The sequence below is a fragment of the Pseudoliparis swirei genome, chromosome 22 (assembly GCF_029220125.1).
Source record: "Pseudoliparis swirei isolate HS2019 ecotype Mariana Trench chromosome 22, NWPU_hadal_v1, whole genome shotgun sequence".
NCBI classification, from domain to species: domain Eukaryota; kingdom Metazoa; phylum Chordata; class Actinopteri; order Perciformes; family Liparidae; genus Pseudoliparis; species Pseudoliparis swirei.
Window position 1 is genome coordinate 16,073,661 of NC_079409.1, and position 21,038 is coordinate 16,094,698.

Sequence of the window (21,038 nt, forward strand, 5' to 3'; positions counted from 1 at the left end):
CAATAAGCTGAACATGGCTCTCAGACCCACATCAATACATCACACATGGTATTCAGATCACTTCACAAGCAGTGGATGGCAACACAGTTTGAGTGGGTATATACAATTAGATTCCCCGCAACACCGATATTAATGGCTGGTAATTCATTTTACAATACGGCATAATGAGTGACAGATGTTACTGCGCGTTGTTTGGACACAGAAATACATTTTCTTATTCTTGTTTTGATAAAACAATATACTGCGTTATTGTATACATCTTTTTACCAGATTCTCTTTTCACAGGCATATCATCATTTTAGGGTGCCTCGTAACTCACCTGGTCCAATGAGCAGTCAGTGTTGGAGAGGTCAAGGGTTGCCAGGCGGTTGGGTTGACCCAGGAAGTGGTAGAAATGCTGAATATAAAGCAAAACACGATAGACATTGTTATAAAGAAGAAGACGATGCCTCGTCAACACAGGAATGTGACGACACTTCTGGTTAATACATTATATGAGCAGATCTACGTGTTGTTTTCTCTGTTATTCTGCTACTTTTGACTATTCATATCCCTTTTGTGCTTTCGTAAAAAAAATGTATTCCAATTTCAGATCGTGTTGTGTCATAGTTCTTGGACAGCGCAGGACTTCCTGGTTGATTGGTATACCGTTTCCAGTCTGTGTGCCAAACGAACCAGCTGCTGGTGTCACATTCAAAATGTACAGACATGTGAGTGCAATCAGTCTTCTCATGAAAGGGATTACGTGTTTTTCCCAAAACGTCATCTATTCCTTCAAAACAATCAGTTTTAGTCACTGCAGTATTTCAGGCAGCATATTATACTAACCTGTGTCTGTATTCACCATGAGTTGTTGTATAGCTATAAATGCAGTGTGTCCCTGGGATTAGTGCGATTGTATCAGTGAGACTAGATTCGGATTAGTAATCCCACAATAGCAGGTTCTCTCCCATCCTTGTATATGGGCTCTGGACAGATTTAGCCATTCTCAAGTTGATGCTCTCCTACAGGGTGACATGCTAACTGATTTATAACGTTCTGAAAACACCATCACACATCTGCAGCACTGAACTGTTTCAATGGAGTGTCATTGCTACTAGCGCTAACGTGGATTAGCACCAGCGCGTTTGTACCTGCATGTCGTCTCCTCGGAGGACATTCCCTGAGAGGTCCAGATGGACCAGGCTGCTGGGGATGGACGGGTTGGCACTCAGTGACTGACAAAGGCTGTTCACCCCTGCAACACACACACACACACATGCAATGTCAGCATTATCACAATCCTCAAGCCTCCTGTTTTGAAGGAAACATCAGTGGAACAGGAAAGAACGGGAACAGACTGTAGAGTGAAAGGGGGAAAGAGCATGCCTTCTCACGGTGGGGTACATGCAACGCTGCAGGCCTTTGTCAGTGTGAGTCGCGGTTCTGGAGGAGGCTCTCTTTTTTTATGTCAAAGAAGATATTTTCTAATTAATTAATTTAAGGTTGGTCTCTAACAAGAGCTGCTGTCATTCAAATGTTTACAACGTGAGAGACAGACATTGTTGGACAGATGAAAAAGCTGAAAAATACATAACGATAAGATAACAAGAAAAGCTTTCTAATAATCAAAGTTTCCGAGATTTCTGCAATAGATGCGAATATTTAAACATTTTCATGTTACATTTAACTGGAATCAAATGATGGATCTACTTCAGCTGCAAAAAAAGATGAAAATGTCCTCAAGCCTTTACTTTTGCTCCAAGCAATTTGGGTTTTGGGGGTTGGGACAATAGCAGGGCTCAGTGTAGGCGGAGCAGCCCTTTCACTAACCCCTCACTGTGAAATATGATAGCTCTTTATTGATTGCCTGAGAGCAGAGCATGTTTACAGAGGGTCCCTAAAGACGGTGCCCGATGCGTTTACTTTGGGTGAGAACCAAGAAGAAATGTTATCTGCAAGTGGTCGTTGACGGCGGCTACATTTAATCTTGAACAAGAATGACAACAAATTCACAGCGTTTTGTTGTTGCGGAAAAGCAAAATCATCTCCTTCATAGAATGTCATAAAAGGCCATTAGTGCAGAAGGTTTTTTTCCCATCCTGCCAAGAAATTACAGCTCTTCCGATCGAAGGAAAGTGGTCTACTAAGCAGTATTTATGCAAATGAAAAAAACATGAATACTATTTACAGATTGTCTCTTTTGCAAGCTCACGCATAACAAACACGAGAAACACATTTTCTTTTTTTCACTCATAGTGTCAATACTGCAATAATTAAGTGTCATTAGCATTACAGTTCACAGGAGGTGTGATTAGATTAGTGGAAGATGTGGATTGCACCTGATGAAAGGAGTGTACATGAATAAAAAACATTTTAAAATTGCACATGTTATTATTTGTCACCCTCCTGCATTATAAACTGTGAATAAAGGACAGCACATACCTTTCGGTGATAGTGTGGTTTTAGAGAAGTTTAAATGTTTGAGCCCCTTATGGAGTCGGGCAAACTGAGCACCCAGGGAGGAGATACCTGCAGAGGGGAAACAGAAAGGACAATGATTATCCTCATAGTGACTGACGAACAGGCAACATATTCATTATATATTCAGAAACAGAAACTTTTCAAAGTCTACCAAAGCAAAATTACTACATTGTGGTAAATTTTACATGGGACCAAACAAATAAACTAGAGATGTGTAAACCCCAGAAATCCATCGTACATTTGGTGGAATGTGTCTTTAATTCATTAGGATATAGGAGATGAACTATTGAACTTGTTGTTCTCACTGATCTGTAACCAGTGAACGTAACATCAACGTACCTCTGTCCTCCAGTGGGTTATTGGCAAGATTAATGGTGGCGAGTCCTGAGCTGGGGTTGTGGGCCAGGGCAGCAGCTAGCTTCTGGGCAAAATCCCTATTGTGTGAAAGAGTGTTGCGTTATGTGTGTTGGATCAATGCAGTGTATCAAAAAGTTTTGGCGACATAAATGTCATTTTCTGTCCATACAGCAGATTAGAATAGAAGCAAACAGGCCATTGAACATGTCTCATGTCATGGCTTACTGGGAGACTAAAATAGGTTGTTACTACCTGTAATACCTATGATAAGTCAATCAAATTCACATTCACAAAATCTGCATTTCTATCTTCGACATGTAATGCTATAACATCTAATTTTTTAGCAGGCATACTAAATCAAAATATTTGCCAAAAGAAAGTTTGACATGTTATTTTAGAAACACGTGATTTAGTATTGCATTTCCATGAAGTTAGGAGACTTGTGATTGTTTAAAAAGGGCATATTTACTGACTCACTATTTGTAACCTTCCTCCTCCACTGCTCGTTTAAGTCGCTACAGCAAAACCCCTCCTCGTGAAGTCTGTATCGTTTATACGTTGCCTCTCCTACCATCCTGCAACGTTGATTTGAATGGGAATGCCCCTTCAACTCCTTTTCTATTTCTATGGATCATACATTTCCCATAATGCAAGGCAGTGTCTATGATTGGACTCTTTCTGTCGAGGAAACTTTGTCCCACTTGGCAAAGTTCTTCATTATGAGTTCATTGACCTTTACATGTAACTTAGAATATTGGTGGGCTGCTCTTTCAATTGCTTGCAATATCTCACGTTTTGAGTCCTGCGTTGTCGAGAACCAGCTCTTCCAGTCGACTGGAGCGAGACACTACCCGAAGGATCTGCTCACACACATCTGCAGACTGAAGACACACACACGTACATGTACACAACAGACGTCATAAAATAGTAAAAAAACATTTGTTATTCATCATTTTGCAGCTAGTATAATTAAAGACAAAGAACACCTCTACATTTGCTTAATCTTTTCTGTTCGTGCTCGACCAAAGCGTGGGCAGTCAGGGTGATATGCAAAGATGGAGATACAATGTTACATATTGTGAGTCTCACGCTCAGTTTATCAGAGCTTTTAATCGAAAGCACAACAATAAACTAATTAACTGAACTAGCTTCAAGGCCTGAAATGCGCTTTTATCTAGAACAGCAAAGCTTGGATTGAAACAGCCAAGGTCATCGGAATAACAAAGAAATGTACTTTTGGGGAACACGATTCCCTCAAGGGTTCTTGTGAAAAACTCTTTAAAGTTTATGAATGTTATTTAAAGCTGCACTGCAGAATGTTAGAAAATCCCCAGCATGCAAGTCAATACGGTCTCTTTGGTAAAAGAAACAGCAGACTTCAGACACTTTGGAGGGAGAAAAGTTGTCTGACTTCTGTGCTCTCTGCAGGACAGAGAGTCGGGGGAGCAAAGCCACTTATATTTAGACAAAATGAAAAATTCAACAGTTGGCCGTCCGTGCCCTACCTAGAGGTTCACTGACCCAGTTCACTGTGTGCTGCGTCACACTCAAACATGTAGACAAACACACACACACCCTGCAGTAACTGCAGTAATTCTGATTATTCCATGCTAAATGTATGCACCGATTCATAACACAACATTTGTTTTGTCATGAACACTTTACTGGACCATTGTTTGCTTTTTATTCTTGGTAATTGGCATTCCAGCTATAAGGGCCTGTTTCTTCCAGCCGGCAGCCTCAGTGTGGCCAAAACACTGCCGACATTGTCCAGCACTGTTATCTACAGTGAGGGGGGGGGGGGGGGGGACGAAGAAAAGGAGAGAGGGGTAGAGAGAGAGGGAGAGAGATGGAAGAAAGGGACTCTTGTTCACATGTTTACTCTCTGAAACTGTGAGTATTACAGAAGAGGGATAAGAATGATGGAGGGCAGCGAGAGATGACACATAATACAGATAAAGGAGATAAGAGGGTAGTGAGGGGTGAAATGGCGAAAAGGGAAAGGTGAGAGCAGTCAGTCGTGGAGGAGCAGATAGAGAGGGAACATACGCATGTTGGGGACAGCACACATTTAACAGCCATTAAACAAGAGCCTCATCATGCTGTGCTGCTCTGACCCTCAGTCTGCTGGAATACAACACATACTGTGCGACCAGGAAGTCATCAGGACGCAAGTCCTCTTATCCCTCCTCTCCTCTCCTTTTCTCCTCCTCCTTTCTCATTTTGGGCTCAACATGTTGATTAGACCACGAGACAAACAGCCTGATTGAACTGAGGATGAGCAGCATAATCCCTCGTGAAGATAGCCGGCTGCTTTTGTGTGTGAGAGTGTTTGTGCGGAGATGTGTGTGTGTGTGTGTGTGTGTGTGTTATATTATTCAGTCTATTGCACTGGGAGATTCCATATCTGTTTGACTGAGACGGTTAGGCTGTCATTTAAGCCTGACAATTGTGTATTTATTATTTTACAACTCCCTCACTTCTTCTTTTCTTTTTCTTTCTGTTTTATGGCATTTCTATTTTAGATTTGTTTATCTATGCAACTGTACACAGTTATACAAATACACTTGTTCAGGCGTGGTGTTGCCCTCGAGTTGAACCTTTACTTGCCAACTGATTTTGCGACAAGTTTCCCCAGCTGTAAATGTCGAGTTCCTCTTCATTTTTCTGATCTGATCTCCCTTTCCTGATACCATTCACTCATTTCCTTATTCATCTAGCATCTCACCCATTCATTCTGTCCACTGACCTCTCTGCTGGCCTTATGTCTCTGACTCACTGCACCGTTTACTGTCGGCACTTAGTCTCTTTCACTCTGTTTCCTTCTTTTTCTTCTTTCCAAGTCACTGTTTCCATTGGCACAGGATCAAAACAACTCAAAATCACGAACCAGAGCACATCCATTCAACCCTGGATTTTGTATTATCACCATATAAACATGCACACACATAAAAGAACAGGAAAATAAGACTAGGAGTTTCTGTTGCATTAAACAGCATCCAAATATGCATACAAAATCTATGTCTAACATCACCAAAAGAAACCCCACTCTGAATCATTTGAATAAACATGTGCCGAAACCTTCCCAGCAAAGTAGCCTGAGGGTCCATTATAATACAAACTAATCTGGGAAACAGAAAGGACACACGTTGGTGCACATGTGCCTGTGTGAGTATTTGAGCCTAAATATGCACACGGCACAGCAAGAGGCAGGATTTTAAAATTAAATACAAAAGAAATAGTCTGTGACGAAGGCGTGCAATAATTGTTTGGACTGAGGAAGCTGCGTGTGGTAATTGGTAAGACTGAGCGAAGCCTTGAAACAGGCAGTTAGCGATGGAGTGCTGCAGGGAGGCAGCAGCCTGAGACATTGAGCCCCTTTGTCTGGTTAGGATTACGAGTCTTATCACACGGGAACATTGGGCTGATCCTCAACAGACAGGAGGAGAGGCTGTGGGGAACAAAGGGGATGTCCTGTGCAGGGAGATACATCGAGGTAAACAGTGAGGCAACGGTAGAGAGAGAGAGATGTTTATTTAGAAGTTTTGCCCTTTAACTACAGGATAGTTTTTACCAACCATAACACTAGTCCGCTATTCATCAGAATTGGGAGTATAGTCTTCCAATTCTCGTGATGAACAGTAATCCTCTCATCAAACATTATTTTGCCAATGTGAGCCTTCAGGTTGGTCGGTCGGTCTGTCAGCCGGTCCAGGCTCAAAACTTGTATCTGTTCAGTACTTCGGTTTAATAAATACCAGCAAAAGTACTGATAGGCCCAACAGCCTCAGCTCTACTTTATGTGTAGAGCTAATTAGCGCCAAACTAGGATGGTAGACATAGTTGGCACTGAGCAGTAAACAATACCTGCTAACCATTAGCATTTAGCTACATCATTGTGAGCCTGTAACGTGATGACATCAGCGTTTAGCTCAAACCACCGCTGTGTCTAAGTGCAGCCTCACAGAGCCTCCCGCATGTCTGTGGACTCTTTGTCTTATTTACACAGGGATTCTCCACATTTAGCTGAAACCAGCTGGTCTGTCCATCTGTCAAATACCACATCGCAGTATTTTACAGACGGACGGGCAGAGGGAAGCAGGCTCGTCCTCAGTTCTCACCCCATTTATTTTACTGTATGGGAACAAGAAGTGCGGTAAGGAAGTGAGAAGTCGGACCTTTACACGCGTGAGAAAAAGAGAGAACAAACTGACAAGCAGGTAGACAGAGAGGGACTCATCTATCTGTTTAGTCGTGATACTCACTATTTAACTCTGAGATGGGATTATGTCTGGATTATTTTTGCCGTATTATGGCAGCAGACTAACACTGTGATAATGTTTGTCCAGCAAAATGTACTGTGACGTAAAAACTGAGCAGACATGATCACTGAACAGACGAGGAGGATGTATTCGAATAGTGGTCACTAACCAGTTTGTAGTCCTTAGTGGAGAGCTTGGTGAACCACTGGTTAAACTCCAGCACTGCTATTATTGCCACCAGATCCCTGAGGAGGAAAGAAAAGGTCACAGCTGCAACTATACATAGTTCTTCATCAGTGCAACCTTAATTTAGTGTCGACTTCAGCACATTTTTCACTTGATAATAAATCATGTCACACCAGCGATAGCTCTTTTAATCTTTAGTCTAGTGCTTCTCTTATCCCAACATGGCCTCATCTGCGTGCATTGCTTTTCATATGATTTGTTATTTTCATATTTGATATATACGTTTTGATGTTTTTCTGTGCAAAACAGTTACCTGTTCTCCAGATGGCTGAAATCCTGCAAGTTGAGTTCTCTGGTGTCTTGTGCCAAATAGATGGTGTCCACATCCTGCAAGGGAAACAATTAAGCAAAGCCAGTGTTAACAGACATGGCTGTTAGCATAAAAACATCTGCTAGTAATTCCTTGATGAGACAGATAGAAACACAAGTGCACACAGGAGATGAAACATATACAGTAGAGAAAGAATAACTTCATTTTGGAAAAGGAAGAGCAAGACCATAAAATAGAATTTGAGAATGTTAAAGATACGAAGGAGACTGGTACTGTATTCACACTGTTGTGGCTACCCTATTCATCAAAGGGCTTTATTAAGTTTCATGTCAGCCAGCCAACAGCACTGACGCACAGCTGAAGCTGGATCTGCCGATGCTGTGCCTCTGCACAAAGGAATAAAAACAATACTGACCCATTGCACCTCTTCTTTGTAAGGCAGCCCCAACCAGTCACAGACACACCTGTACATCTGAGAAAACCCACCTGTGCAGAAAGAACACAACAAAAACATACAATACTTTGGCATCTTACCACAGAGCTGTGAGATGTAGATTAGGCAAACATGCAAGCCAGTAAAAACTATTTCATCACAAATGATGATTGATTTCATCCACCATGTGAAACTACTGTAACATTGATGTAAACTCACTGTATACATGACTCTAGCCCCCCAATACACACACACCAAACATCATTTTAGCAATGGGATGAGGTAGCGCACATTATTTACTGCAGAGTCACAGATTCTCACCACAAGGTCCAGGCTCAGCAGGCTTGTTGTTCTCCCACAGAGTCTGCAGAGAGATCAGCCTGTCTGGAGGCTCCATGCAGAGCTTCTTCATCACTTTACTGAGAAGAGAAGAACAAATTGAGTCATCCCATTTCTACATTTCTCAAATATGGAAATGTTCAAAAGCCTAAAATCTTTTGTTTTAAAGCTTTTAAAACAAGCAGCTCCAGGCCACTTTCTTCCTGCCTTACTTGTCAGTGGTCATTTGGAAAGCACTCTAATGTTAAATACATTTAAATATACCACACATTTAATTTTGAATATAAAAAAACAATAAAAATCAACTCGGCATTAAATGGACTGCAGCTCAAGCATAAAGACATCCGCTACTCTGTCAAGTCAGAAACATTGTCCCGTTTGCAAGACGAGGTTATACAAGTTCAGTATTTTACATCAGCGATGATTTCTGCATTTTTATTCATGCTTCCTCAACAAAACATTTTAAATGCTATTTACATCCTCATTATGAGATGAAATATGAGACGCATGTTTTTGCGACATGAAATCCAGTATACTGTTGCTATGACTCAACCAAAGCTCCTTCCACAGATCTGTCTGTTGCACCTGGTTAAACCCTCGGTGTTGGAAACATTTTCAGTTATGATTTAGAGCACCTATGCAGTGATTTATGACTGATACTATTAGATGAATTATATACATCTCAAAATGTATTGACATGAGACACAACCAAATAAATGTTGCACAGAGTCAAAGGCGCATGCCGGTGTAACTCACCTAGGTGGTAGCCCGGGACATATCCTGAGCAGACAGTTTCCTATGTGAGCGACCACCTCGTTGACCTCCTCTGTAGAGAGCAGCTTCAGAGAGAAGGAGCCACGCTCGTACTCGACGAACAGCTAAAAGGGACACATCATTAATAAGTAACGCACAACAGCATGCATGGTTTCACCTACACCTGCTTCAACCGCAGTTCTACTTTTCAGATTAGTTAATCATCCATCTATCTGTCTTTATTCCATCTGCTGAGTCTAAATAACATCTACCAAATTAGAACAGTTTGTAGGCAGAGAAAGGACTCAACGTGATTGCATTATGTGTGTATGCGTATGTTTTTATCAGACTCCCTTGCTTTCATATTTCACTTTTCTGCCTGTCTACTCCACCGAATCTACCGAGCGCGAATATAATTCACGAGAATGAAACAAACACATCCATCGATCCACTCAACCACATCTACAACCCGCATCTTCGTCTCCAGTAAAAGTAAAGATGTAATGACTTATTTAAGACTGGCTGACCACTTCAGTGCTCACTGCAATTATGCAAATGGTGATGTGAGGCAATATGTGCTTCCTCTAGAGGCCACAATTAACATAATCCGTGCTGATACTGATAAAATGTGGGAGAACATCGGTCAAGATATTAAAAGAACTGAGTGGGAGGGAGGTTCAGCTGCAGGAATGGTGTGGCTAGTGACAGATTATTATATTTTCTCGGTAGATCCTGCTGACTGACAGCTGACCAGTTCTGGTCAAAAAGCCAAATGGAATCTCTTCCATGGGGAAACATAATTTTTTCTCTCTCCATCCACTCATTTTGTTTGTGTATATATATGTATATACATATATATATATATATATATATATACACTACTGTTCAAAAGTTTGGGGTCATCCAGACAATTTCGTGTCTTCCATGAAAACTCACTTTTATTTATCAAATGAATTGAAAATTGAATAGAAAATATAGTCAAGACATTGACAAGGTTAGACATAATGATTAATATTTGAAGTATTAATTTTGTTCTTCAAACTTCAAGCTCAAAAGAAGGCCAGTTGTATAGTTTATATCACCAGCATAACTGTTTTCAGCTGTGCTAACATAATTGCACAAGGGTTTTCTAATCAGACATTAGTCTTCTAAGGCGATAAGCAAACACAATGTACCATTATAACACTGGAGTGATCGTTGCTGTAAATGGGCCTCTATACACCTATGGAGATATTTCATTAGAAACCAGACGTTTCCACCTTGAATATTAATTTACCACATTAACAATGTATAGTGTGTATTTTTGATTAATGTTATCTTTATTGAAAAAACAGTGCTTTTCTTTGAAAAATAAAGACATTTCTATGTGACCCCAAACTTTTGAATGGTAGTGTATATACATATACATATATATATATATATATATCTGTTGTGATTACTGACGCTGTCCTTAAACTAAACAAGTTGGGTTCAAGTACCCATATCAGCAAACAGCTATCCTGCTCGTGCGTCTGAGCAAGATATTTACATCTAAGCTGCTCTAGGATCCCTTCACTGTAGATGACTCTGACATTTGACCTCACCAGAGAGGAGGGATGAATACAATTTGCATTATTTTAAAGATATCCATGTGTGGTTGAAAGCAGAGCTGCATGCTGTAGAGAGACTGACTTTAGAGGATGCAAGGCTATTAAGTTTCCTCTGCTTCCAGTCGTCATGCTAAGCTACGTTTCCTCCTGGCTCTAGCTCCATTACACAGAGACATATGAGTAGTATCAATCTTTTCATCAAACTTTCGCCAAGAAAGCAAGTGAGTCTATTTCCCAAAATGTGTAGCTACGACTGTAATGCTGTCAGAGTGTGCTGGACACAGTTTTGGTGATAGGTTGTTTACCTGTGTCGGCTTGTTACAAGCAATCCCCTGGATCTCCAGATAATTTAAGGAATGTTCCACCTAAAACAGAGCACAGAAATCAACATTAAAATAGATAGAGAGATAGAGAGATAGTCTAGGCTTATCTAACTTTTTATTACAGGAAATAGACTATAAAACTCTTTCTGCACTGCTTAAACAATAGGATACTTCTAATGATGCAAAATGCCAAACTTGATATACTTCATAATGGCAGTCCACAAACCAGTGACTGATGTCACGGTGACTATGTCCACTTCTTATAAACAGTTTATGTGTGCTTGTGCGAGAGGATGCTAATGTATACTGTATCTGTGCTTAATAATAACAACAGTCTAGTACAGGGACTGTCTGTCTAAGGAATGTTGTGTAAAAATGTGTCTGCTCCACAATGAATAGGTAGGGATGCAGCCATATATTTTGTATTCTTTCTTTTCCTTCTGTCCACCAACATTAGAAACACTTGGAGGTTTAAATGAGATCCAGTCCTTTAAGTGTGGAACTAAATCAGCTCTTATATTTAGTATACAGCTGAATTCATTTAAAGCACAACCACTATTTCCTTGCTCATTTGCAAGAAATCATTTGTTTTGAATTACTTAGGTTTCCACAGATAAGATACCATATCATTATTTGTTTCTCTTTACTGTGTTAACAGTTTGTTTCCAGAATTGAGAGTAAGAAAAAATAATGTTTCTATTACCGTCCAAAAATACTTTTTAAGACAAGACAGGCTAAAGGCAGCCATTTGAATTTTGTATATCTTTTATCGGAGAGAATTTCGAGACAGAGATAAACAGCAGCCGACCTTTCCATACCTAAAAAGGACAGGGAAAGATCTCCTTTAATGTGAGAGAGTGGAACCAGTGAACACGAATGCCTACGACTGTACACAGAGGTCACAGTTTTGCTGCACTCCCACTCCACCTCGCTTTCTTTTTGTCAAATACAGACCGATCGTACAGGTCCTGAAGGCAGGCCAGAGAGCGAGGCCAGACTATTCCAGGTGGACCCGGTGTTCCTGAGGCTTGGCTCAGAGATGAGAGGATAAGTAGACTGTCTGTCTTCTCACAGAGTGTCTACTGTCTGACTACAGTATGCAGTGTGTGTGTGTATGTGTCCGTGCGTGTTTATTTATTTTGGTAAGTTACTCATTTTCGGTCTACCAGCTGAAAGAATTCCACAAGTACCAGACTTGTTGGTACAATATAAAAATACACACACGCCATCATTTCCATCCCATAATTAACTTGTGTGGGCTGATGGTTCAAAAGGCATTCGCTGTTTTAGTCTTCCTTTAAGTTGTTTGACCAAAGCTTAGTCTGGTGGCTAATGTAAGCAAACTTTAGTTTGATGCAACAATATAACTGACATTCCTTAATAATGCTGCCGACTCTTCTGTAGCTGTATACTGTCACACGGCTGTACCATTCACCTTTAACTCAGAGGCCGCTGTTCAGCTAAAGCTACAAAGGCCGTTTACGACCTACAGCACTGAGCACCGTTACCATATACCTAATCACAATATTGTAGAATTAGTAGAATTACAAATTGGTATTGCATAACAATTTCTCACTTGTTAGGAGGCTACACAATATACGACGGTGTATTACTTATGTCTTATGACACTCGCTCATTTATGTAATGTGCAAATACCTAGTTCTAGCATACTGACTGGTACAGTACGACAGTATACAAGTACAAGTAGTACAGCAGTATTTATTGTTTGGATTTGTACTGTATATTGAAAACTATTTTTTGGATGTAAACAGTTCATTTTATTCAGCCAGTGGCATGAAAGCAAACTAAACTGAGAGCCAGCCAAAAAAAAGTGAGCACAAGGACAAACATGAGTTGTAGCCAAAGGCAAGACCTCATGCTGGGAGGTGGAGGGAGGAACCAAGTGCTGTTCACTCAATGGTTCAGTGTCCGTCTGTCACTTTACCCACTCTCCTCCACTTTTAATGTGTTCATGCTCAGGTTGGTTTGGTGTGCAGAGAGTGGTGTTAAGATTAGAGATGGTGACCATTAGGATGCTGTTACATTGAGCAACACGAGTAAACAGAAGATGTTGGGATTTATAAACAAGTGAGATGCTGTTAATGCTCACTGTGATCTTTTGTTTCTTAAACTTCCACAACTGTGACATTAAGCAGAACGTGACGAGAGATACAGACAGAATGTACACGTTCGTCAAATAAACAGCAACAAGAGGCTACAGAAGAAGGATGGAGGCAAAAGGAATGAAGTCATGAATGAATGTGTGTTTGTGTGTGTGTGTGTGTGAGAGAGAGAGGATATGTGCATATTTGGGATGAGACCCTGACAGACTGTAAGGCCCTGCAGCTCCTCAAAAGGAGCCAATCGGAGGCAGAGACACAAAAACCCCACTGAGATGTGCATGAGAGCTACAGGGGGATTTCAACTATGACCGGGAGACGAGAGATCCACAGTAATTTCTTTAACTGAGGGTTTACTGCTACTGCAATTTATTTACTTGAATACTAAACCGTGGGTTCAGAAGAGGATTTCTGCGTGAAGCTCCTCCTACTGATTGTTCTCTTGTGTGTTTTTGTTGCATATTTGGGATTCCAGACAGAGATGCATCTGATATACTGTATGATAGATCAAACGTCTACAATACGTTCAGATGGCCTGAAGCACAAATCAACAACCAACACTGTCTCAGCTTTGATTTAACAAAAACAGTAAACTAGAAACCTGAATCCACGGATGACTTATACAGTCAATAGCTCATGTGCTGGAACATTGAGCAGAGGCTAATCTTCATTTGCATTTGACACACCTCTTCTGTTATATAGATTTCCCATTTAAAAAAGATCAATAGAAGGAGCGATACTGTTAAAAGCTCTGTATCAGCTTTGTATGGATGTTGGTTTGCTCCATCAAAAGACAATGTGCAGTAAGAACAAAGATCCTCAAGTCCTTCGTTTTCAATATAATAATAATCATTTATTTTATATAGCGCTTCTCAAGACACCCAAAGTCGCTTTACAGTGCAGAATATAGCGGGATGTCAGACATTATTTTGTCAGCAAACATCAACATTATTTTCCATGATTTAAAAAAATAGTGAGAGTTTTACTGGCAAAACAATTAGTTAATTCATTATTCCATTATTGACAACAATTGTAACAATCAATTAATCTCTTAAAACCATAATAAAATCGCAAAAATAAAGAAAAAATAGCAAACTGGTTTCAGCTTCTTTCAGGATTTCGTTTTTTTAATAAACCTTTGAAAACCTATATCTTTAAGTTTGGGGATTTTAAGATGCTGAAAACATGCTATTTAAATAATCACTTTAATAATATTAAAACATGAATTTCTAATTATCCTTAGTTGCAGAGGGTTCCTTGAAAATCAAACATTGAGTACATATTTACAGATTAAATCTATGAGATTCAGTTATATTTAGGACATTGTAGGTTATCCCTGTTGACCTTTGGCACAGTGGTGAGTGGGGGAAGAAAACCAGATGGGAAAGCCACGGAGCGAGACAGGGATGAAGAGAGAAGGAAGTAATCTGGATTGTTGGAAAAGAAAGCGACGAGTGAGAAAGCTGAACGAATGGCTGAAAGGGAGAAATAGATAGGAGAGTAGAGGTGATCTGTGGCTGTAATCTGGCTGAGCAGAGCACACAAACAAGGGGATAGAGGATTGCCTGAAAGCCGGCAGAGGATGCTGCATCACCTCATGTTTCAAATTAAAGGAAAAAAAACTAAAAGAGCCTCTAGCTTCCACAAAATAAAATTCACAAGATGCACCTTCAGAAAGTTCCATCACTCCTCTGGAAAGTTTCATCTGGATGTCTTCATTAAAACAAGTGATGTTGAACAACAGGAGTAAAATCCAAATTCGGGAAACAAAGTACAATAGAGAGCGATGTAAAGAGGTCTACAAAAGCAGAACAAGAAAAGAGTGGAAACCGAGAGGCAGACGGACTGAACCATGGAAGAGATGAAGGGGGTTCGTGCTTCAGAGAGCAGGTGCTTAAGAAATCCTTCCAGATCAGAAGAGAGAACACCAATAGAAAACAGATGGAGAGTCAGCTAAATAAGCAGATCCTGAACCTACAGCTCATGACACAACATATGACATCATGTGGAACCGGGTCAGCTTCAGTGTTCTTTATGGCCTCTTCTGGCCCAACTAAACCAATGAATCGGTTCTCATGCAACCAATCAATCACATGAATTGTCCCCCGAGGCATCTTGTTGACTGGGAAGCAGATAGCTTTTTAAAAAGGCAACTCTTAAGTGTTTCCTGGACCTAGTACAAGAGATGATTTGATTTTATCTTGCGACTGATTGTGGACTGCTGCTCTGTCCTATGGACGGCCAGTCCAGATACTGCGGTGTGTGGTCTGCTTCCATGTACAATCACAGGCCGGTTTGGTTTTGGGAATCTGTGCTTTGGTTTGTGTGAGCAGTCTGACGATGGGTTGTTTTGTGACATTGTAACTACTACTGAAGACACAATTCATTTGGGGTTAACTAATAGACAACTTTAGGTCTGACTTTCCTCTCACAAACAGTTGAGTCAAAATACCAAGATCAGAGGCAGAGCTGCATTGGCTCAGCACTCGACGATGACCCGCAGACACACACCTGATATCTATCAGGCTAAATATCTGGATCTGTCGGGGATTTATTGTTTGTGTTACATTTGCATCACGGCCCACACTTTTCATTGCACCTCGAGGAAATCGGTTCTAAATAGTACGGATATGTGGGAATAGGTTCTGCGCAGGTTTTGAACAAAAAATCATGACATAACAGAGTTTGGAGACCAGGCATACTACGGGGATTCCTTCTGGTTTAAGTAATCCAAGATCAAGAATTAACTTTTAAACTCAACTTTTAAGTGCTTAAACATCTATTTGATTTCACCATAACAACAAGGCATAACAAGCCCATTTCTAAATCCACGTATCAAAGCTCAAGGTTGCAGGGTGCTGGAGCAAATCCCAGCACCATGGGCCTGTTTACAAAGCTAGCAGGTCTGTGCGATGTTTAATATTGCGAGTTGAGAAAGTTAAAGTTGTTGAGCTGGTGAACATCTGCATTGCATTACTGCACTGCTGGTTTTCATGTGGCAAAGGTGACAATGATGCTGGTAAAAATGATGACGGATGTTTTATTGCTGGTAATGGTGCTAACAATTACCATCTGCGGTCCATTACGGCACAGTTGTTCCAAATAAAAAGAAACAAAACACAAACAGGCGTGTCAACCAGCAGTGTAACTGCAATATAACCAATCCACTTAATACACTCTACAGCACATACACAAAAACTAACTGGGATAGCAAAAGTACAATAAGAAGATACAACACATTCTGACATGTTTATAGTGTAACTACACCTTATTAGGTAAAACTCATGTTTAAAAAAAAAAAAAATTAAGGTAAAGAAACTACTTCAGAGGAGAATTTAACCTTTAAACTAAGCATGTAATGTGTCAATTCTAGAAAATGTGGTTTAATTTAACTGTTTGTGATTGAAACCTAAAGAACAAGGAGATGACACATCTTCAAAATAACTGTAGCATCAATCAAAGAGTGTCTGTTAATTTCTGACATTGTAATTTGTGACTTAAAAGAAAAATAAATGTTTCACAATATTGGCTTTAAACAATCTACAATTCCTCTGGTTCGGTACACTGGTTTTCCTTGTCGTTCCTGAAAGAAAAAGAAAAAAAATTCTATGGAGCTGCTGCTCTTACCTTGGTGGGAATGCGTGCCGTCAAGAGGTAAGCCCGGTGAGAGGCCAGGGCCTGAAAGAGAGAAAGAACAGAGAGGGAATAATGAGTATGCACTCTGACCAACACGAACAAGGAAATGACAAAGAGCAGAGATCCTGTTGACTCATTCAGATGAAAAGACTTGTGACTCTTAAACACATTAGTCACTGTGGAAAGAGAGATAAAAAACTGATAACGAGGAGGACGACTCCTCTCTTCTTGAAAACAAACACATAAACAGACAATGACATTTACAGAATACACACGCCAAGCATGACATACACATGTCTGCTGAGTGAGCCCATTGTAGGTCAGTGGTTTCTTTGTACTTGTGCCATTGCTGCCTGCTGAGCAGCCTGGACACCAACTGCTCCTGTTAACTAGAGCACATGGTGCTGCTCTGTGAAGCAAGAGTCAAAGCTTGAAGAGGCAGAACTGGAATGCATGAGCTTGACATTCCTCTCCAAAGGAGCGGTCTCATTATTCTGGTGAATTGAGACTTGATACTGTTATAGGGATGATTTGCACAACTCATGTGACGAAGAATGTGTGAACACTAACAAAGTTATCGTTTTAAAAAGGACTTTTTAAAAGGTCTTTAATCTGTCACCATCTCTGTGAAAGATGTGAAAAAAGTAAAAGGATGACAGTGTGTCCTAGCCCTCTGTGCCTCAGCTCCACAGGCAGGGTCTGTGTGGTGTGATGTGATGGAGGCGGACAGGAAGGACTGTGAGACCAAAGACCACCGCTCTAAAAAAACACCGCCCACCACTGTTACGATTAACTCCCCCTTTTCTGCACAGCAGCTCTCGTTTACGTACCATGTGCGTGCAGATATACTGACTATAGAATCAACCTAGTTTCAAAGATAACTACATAAGTTAAAACAAAGGTCTACTTTTAAAAGGTTTGGCCATCAGTTAATTTGAGACGTAAAGTCCAGATATCTGGACCTCTGATGCTCATATTTTGACCCTATGAATGGTCTTTCTGTAAGTGCAATAATAAATGGCTGGAGTGGCCCTTGAAAGCAGAATTATTATCTGACTCCCTTTAATTAGTCAGACTTCTTTTTGTGCAATGGCGTTACCAGACATCAACAATAACGTTTGGTGAAAACAATGTTTTAGATTGAAACTATTGTCAGAACCTGTAAAAGTAAGTTCAAGGGTATAATAAACAAGAATCATCATCAATAAGTGGCCAGTGAGTATGTAGGATGGAGTTCTGCAGTTGTAACGACCTCAACATTTGTGGGAATAAGAGTTTTGGCTGCAGAACTTTGACTGTGGATGACATATAAAGGTCTTCGACTGTGTGACCTTCGAAACATTTCTCCTTTTGATCTGCCATAAAAAGTCCAATCTCTGACAGCATGTCATGCTTTTAGTTCTTAACAATACAAGTGAAAAACACCACATCCAGTAACTGAATAGCTTCTGCTGCAGTCAAGACCAGTAACGGCCAAGAAGCTGCTGACTCTGAGAGGAGGGGACGTACCAACTAGGCTTCATTGTTTCCGTATGGTCGAGAGAGGGAAGTGAATCATTTTAAACTTAGTTTATCAACCTATGTATTAAAAAACACTTGTACTACTGGTCAAAATTAATTTGTTGCACTTTGTAAGCAGTTTTTCATCCCCCGATCCTCCAGCTGTCAATGCATGACTGCCCCTCTGCACTCTGTGAGTGGACAAAGCCATAACACCCCCCCGAGGTTTATGACCCCCCTCCTTGTTATCACTGCCCTCCTATCGTTTTCTCTTTAAGTGAACTTAAAGCCTTCCCAGTAGCCAATGATCGCACAGCCATCACCAACCCGCTTCAGCCCCACTCAGCCAACCAGATGGCAGCAGCATTGGAGCATGTCCATAAGAGCATAGGGAGCATCTGCTACGACTCTCTGTATCACACACACACACACACACACACACAACATGTTTGACCAGTTTGGGGATATGATCTGGTAGACCTCCTAACACATGAGCATCACAGCTCTTTTAACGTTAACAAAGCTGAAATGCTGCAATCAGATAATTGTTAAATATAATAATAATCTATCCATCTCCCTCACAATTCAATTTAATTCAGTTGGATTAACTTCAGTTCAATGTGCTTTTAAAGTCTTTAAAACAAATGTGGCCACTGCATTAAAAGACAAAACTAGAAAACAAAAATTAAACAAAAGCTAAAATGCTGCATTTGAAGAATTTTGAAAAAGGGTATTAATCTAGCCATCTCTCTCTCTCTCTCTCTCTCTCTCTCTCTCTCTCTCTTAAATCAATGTGTTTACCAGTTCGGGGATATCTTTTGGGGTTGACCTTCCAAAACATATTAAAAAGTTATATTATTTTCCGCCTGCTCCCAGGCCGTATGCTAAAGCTATCGGGCAGAAGGTTCCTCGTTAAAAGGCAGACATGAGAGTATGATTCATTTTCTCGTATAATTCTTGGCAAGAAAGCTGATACGTGGAGTTCCCAAAATGATCGCCTATTCCTTTGGAACTACAAAAGTTGGAGCTCGAATAAATAAAACAAGTATTACACTTGTTATTCATACCATGAGGGGATCTATTGATTAATCACTTGGATGCTGGTTAACATTTCCAAACCAAAAAATGCAAAACACTAAAAAAGCTGAAATGTCTTTGACTAAATCATCTGTTGAATCATGAACACAAATAGCGCAGTGGAAAAAACAACCCGGCCACAAATACATTCATCCCCACACCGCTGCTGACTCATACTCTTTATTGCATAACTAATGCCATAATGTCCTGCGTGCGTGCGTGTGTGTGTCTGTGTTTGTGTCTGTGTGTGCAACATTAATGACTCATGATATGCTGGCTGCAAACTAAAAATATCAACACAGCACTGTAGTGTGAGAGTATTTTTAGGGATATGCAGAAAAAGACAGAGAAATAGAGCAAGATAGAGAGGTCGGCCATTGAGACGAGACACGCGGACACCAGAGAGATGGAGCGCGAGACCGTGAGAGGAGGAGAGGCGGCTGAAGGGCAAAGTAAGAAATGACTTCGATACTTAATAGATTCTAAGTGCTGTTGGGTTGATAAGAAGCCAAGACTTAAATCGAATCAGAGGGGAAGATATTTAATGAAGGGAAGTGTTTAAAAGCTGTTTCATCTCGGTTAAAAACAATGCTGCGATGGATGACCCCATCTCAGCTTTTAATACACTAAAATCAATCAGCTCACCATAGATCCAATGCAGTGCATTTCTCTCCTCCTCTTACCTTGCACATCCTTGCTTTCTCCCCTCACTCTGTCCTTAATCTCTTAATGTCCTCATCCTTCTTGGCCAGGGCTCTAATGCAGCATTTTAAACAATTGCCTAAAAGCATGCTTACACTACATGATTACACAAGGCTCCAAAAGCTATAAAAAAGCGTCATGTTTTTCTATTTAAATGCCTATATGTTGTAGATTGTATGACCAATATCGGATAATATAACCATCAGTGCACAGAAAAAAATCCATTCTGAAAAATGCTCGGTAGTTGTTTTTTCTTTGTCTGCATTCTTGCTCCCTCCATCTTCCTTATCTCAAATTGGATTCCAGGTGGACTTCACCATGAAGTGCAGTTGTCGCACAACATACTAAGAGATTGTGAAGTGTAACCTGAAATATGTTTTGCTAAAATGTCTTTCTTGCACCGTTTCCTCCTGTAGCGTCTTTCTGTTCTCGTGTTGGATATAGAGTACATACTGTATGGTATACTGTATCTATTCAAAATATGAGGCTTGTGTATATCTTGAGACAATGGAGTAAGAAACACACAAACACACACACATGCTTTTATCTTTGAGTAATCATGGATGGTGTAACTCAGTGTAACAGAAGAGAGAGACTGGATATTGCTGCTCCAACATACAGCAGCAAAAATACTATATGGTGTCATTTGCAAATCAGACATGTTTTCAGACTGTATTATTTGATTTTACCACAATATATTATAGTTAAAATACCGTACTGTTTGAGCTGAGCTGCTTGTTAATGGGTTATCGCACCACGCTGCTGCAGGTGTTGCTCTGGTCTCTCTACTAAGCTCTGTTCGGGTTTGCCACATTTTGGATCACGTCTCCTTTTGATAGACTTTCCCTCCTTTTTGGAAATTAATGTATGCTTGCCAGGTCTCAGAGTCTGTGCCCAGGTCCATTTAATAAAGACCTATACTGCAAGGCTAGGATAAAACTAAGGACAGTTCTTGAGATGTCATTTA

At 40.4% G+C, this 21,038-nt stretch overlaps 1 protein-coding gene across 2 annotated transcripts in view; it reads right to left on the reverse strand.

The window, feature by feature from the left end:
* The window catches only part of LOC130213356 (F-actin-uncapping protein LRRC16A-like), a 59,297-nt gene that overhangs the window by 21,991 nt on the left and 16,268 nt on the right, over positions 1–21,038 (reverse strand). For both annotated transcript variants that reach the window (XM_056444909.1, XM_056444908.1), the window contains exons 3-14: positions 16,784–16,834; positions 11,019–11,078; positions 9,128–9,249; positions 8,354–8,451; positions 8,015–8,085; positions 7,582–7,655; positions 7,252–7,327; positions 3,613–3,701; positions 2,803–2,897; positions 2,425–2,511; positions 1,134–1,237; positions 320–397 (exon numbers count right to left, since the gene is read on the reverse strand). In XM_056444909.1, coding sequence (XP_056300884.1) covers positions 320–397; positions 1,134–1,237; positions 2,425–2,511; positions 2,803–2,897; positions 3,613–3,701; positions 7,252–7,327; positions 7,582–7,655; positions 8,015–8,085; positions 8,354–8,451; positions 9,128–9,249; positions 11,019–11,078; positions 16,784–16,834 — 1,005 coding nt within the window. The remainder of the gene's footprint in view (positions 1–319; positions 398–1,133; positions 1,238–2,424; positions 2,512–2,802; positions 2,898–3,612; positions 3,702–7,251; positions 7,328–7,581; positions 7,656–8,014; positions 8,086–8,353; positions 8,452–9,127; positions 9,250–11,018; positions 11,079–16,783; positions 16,835–21,038) is intronic.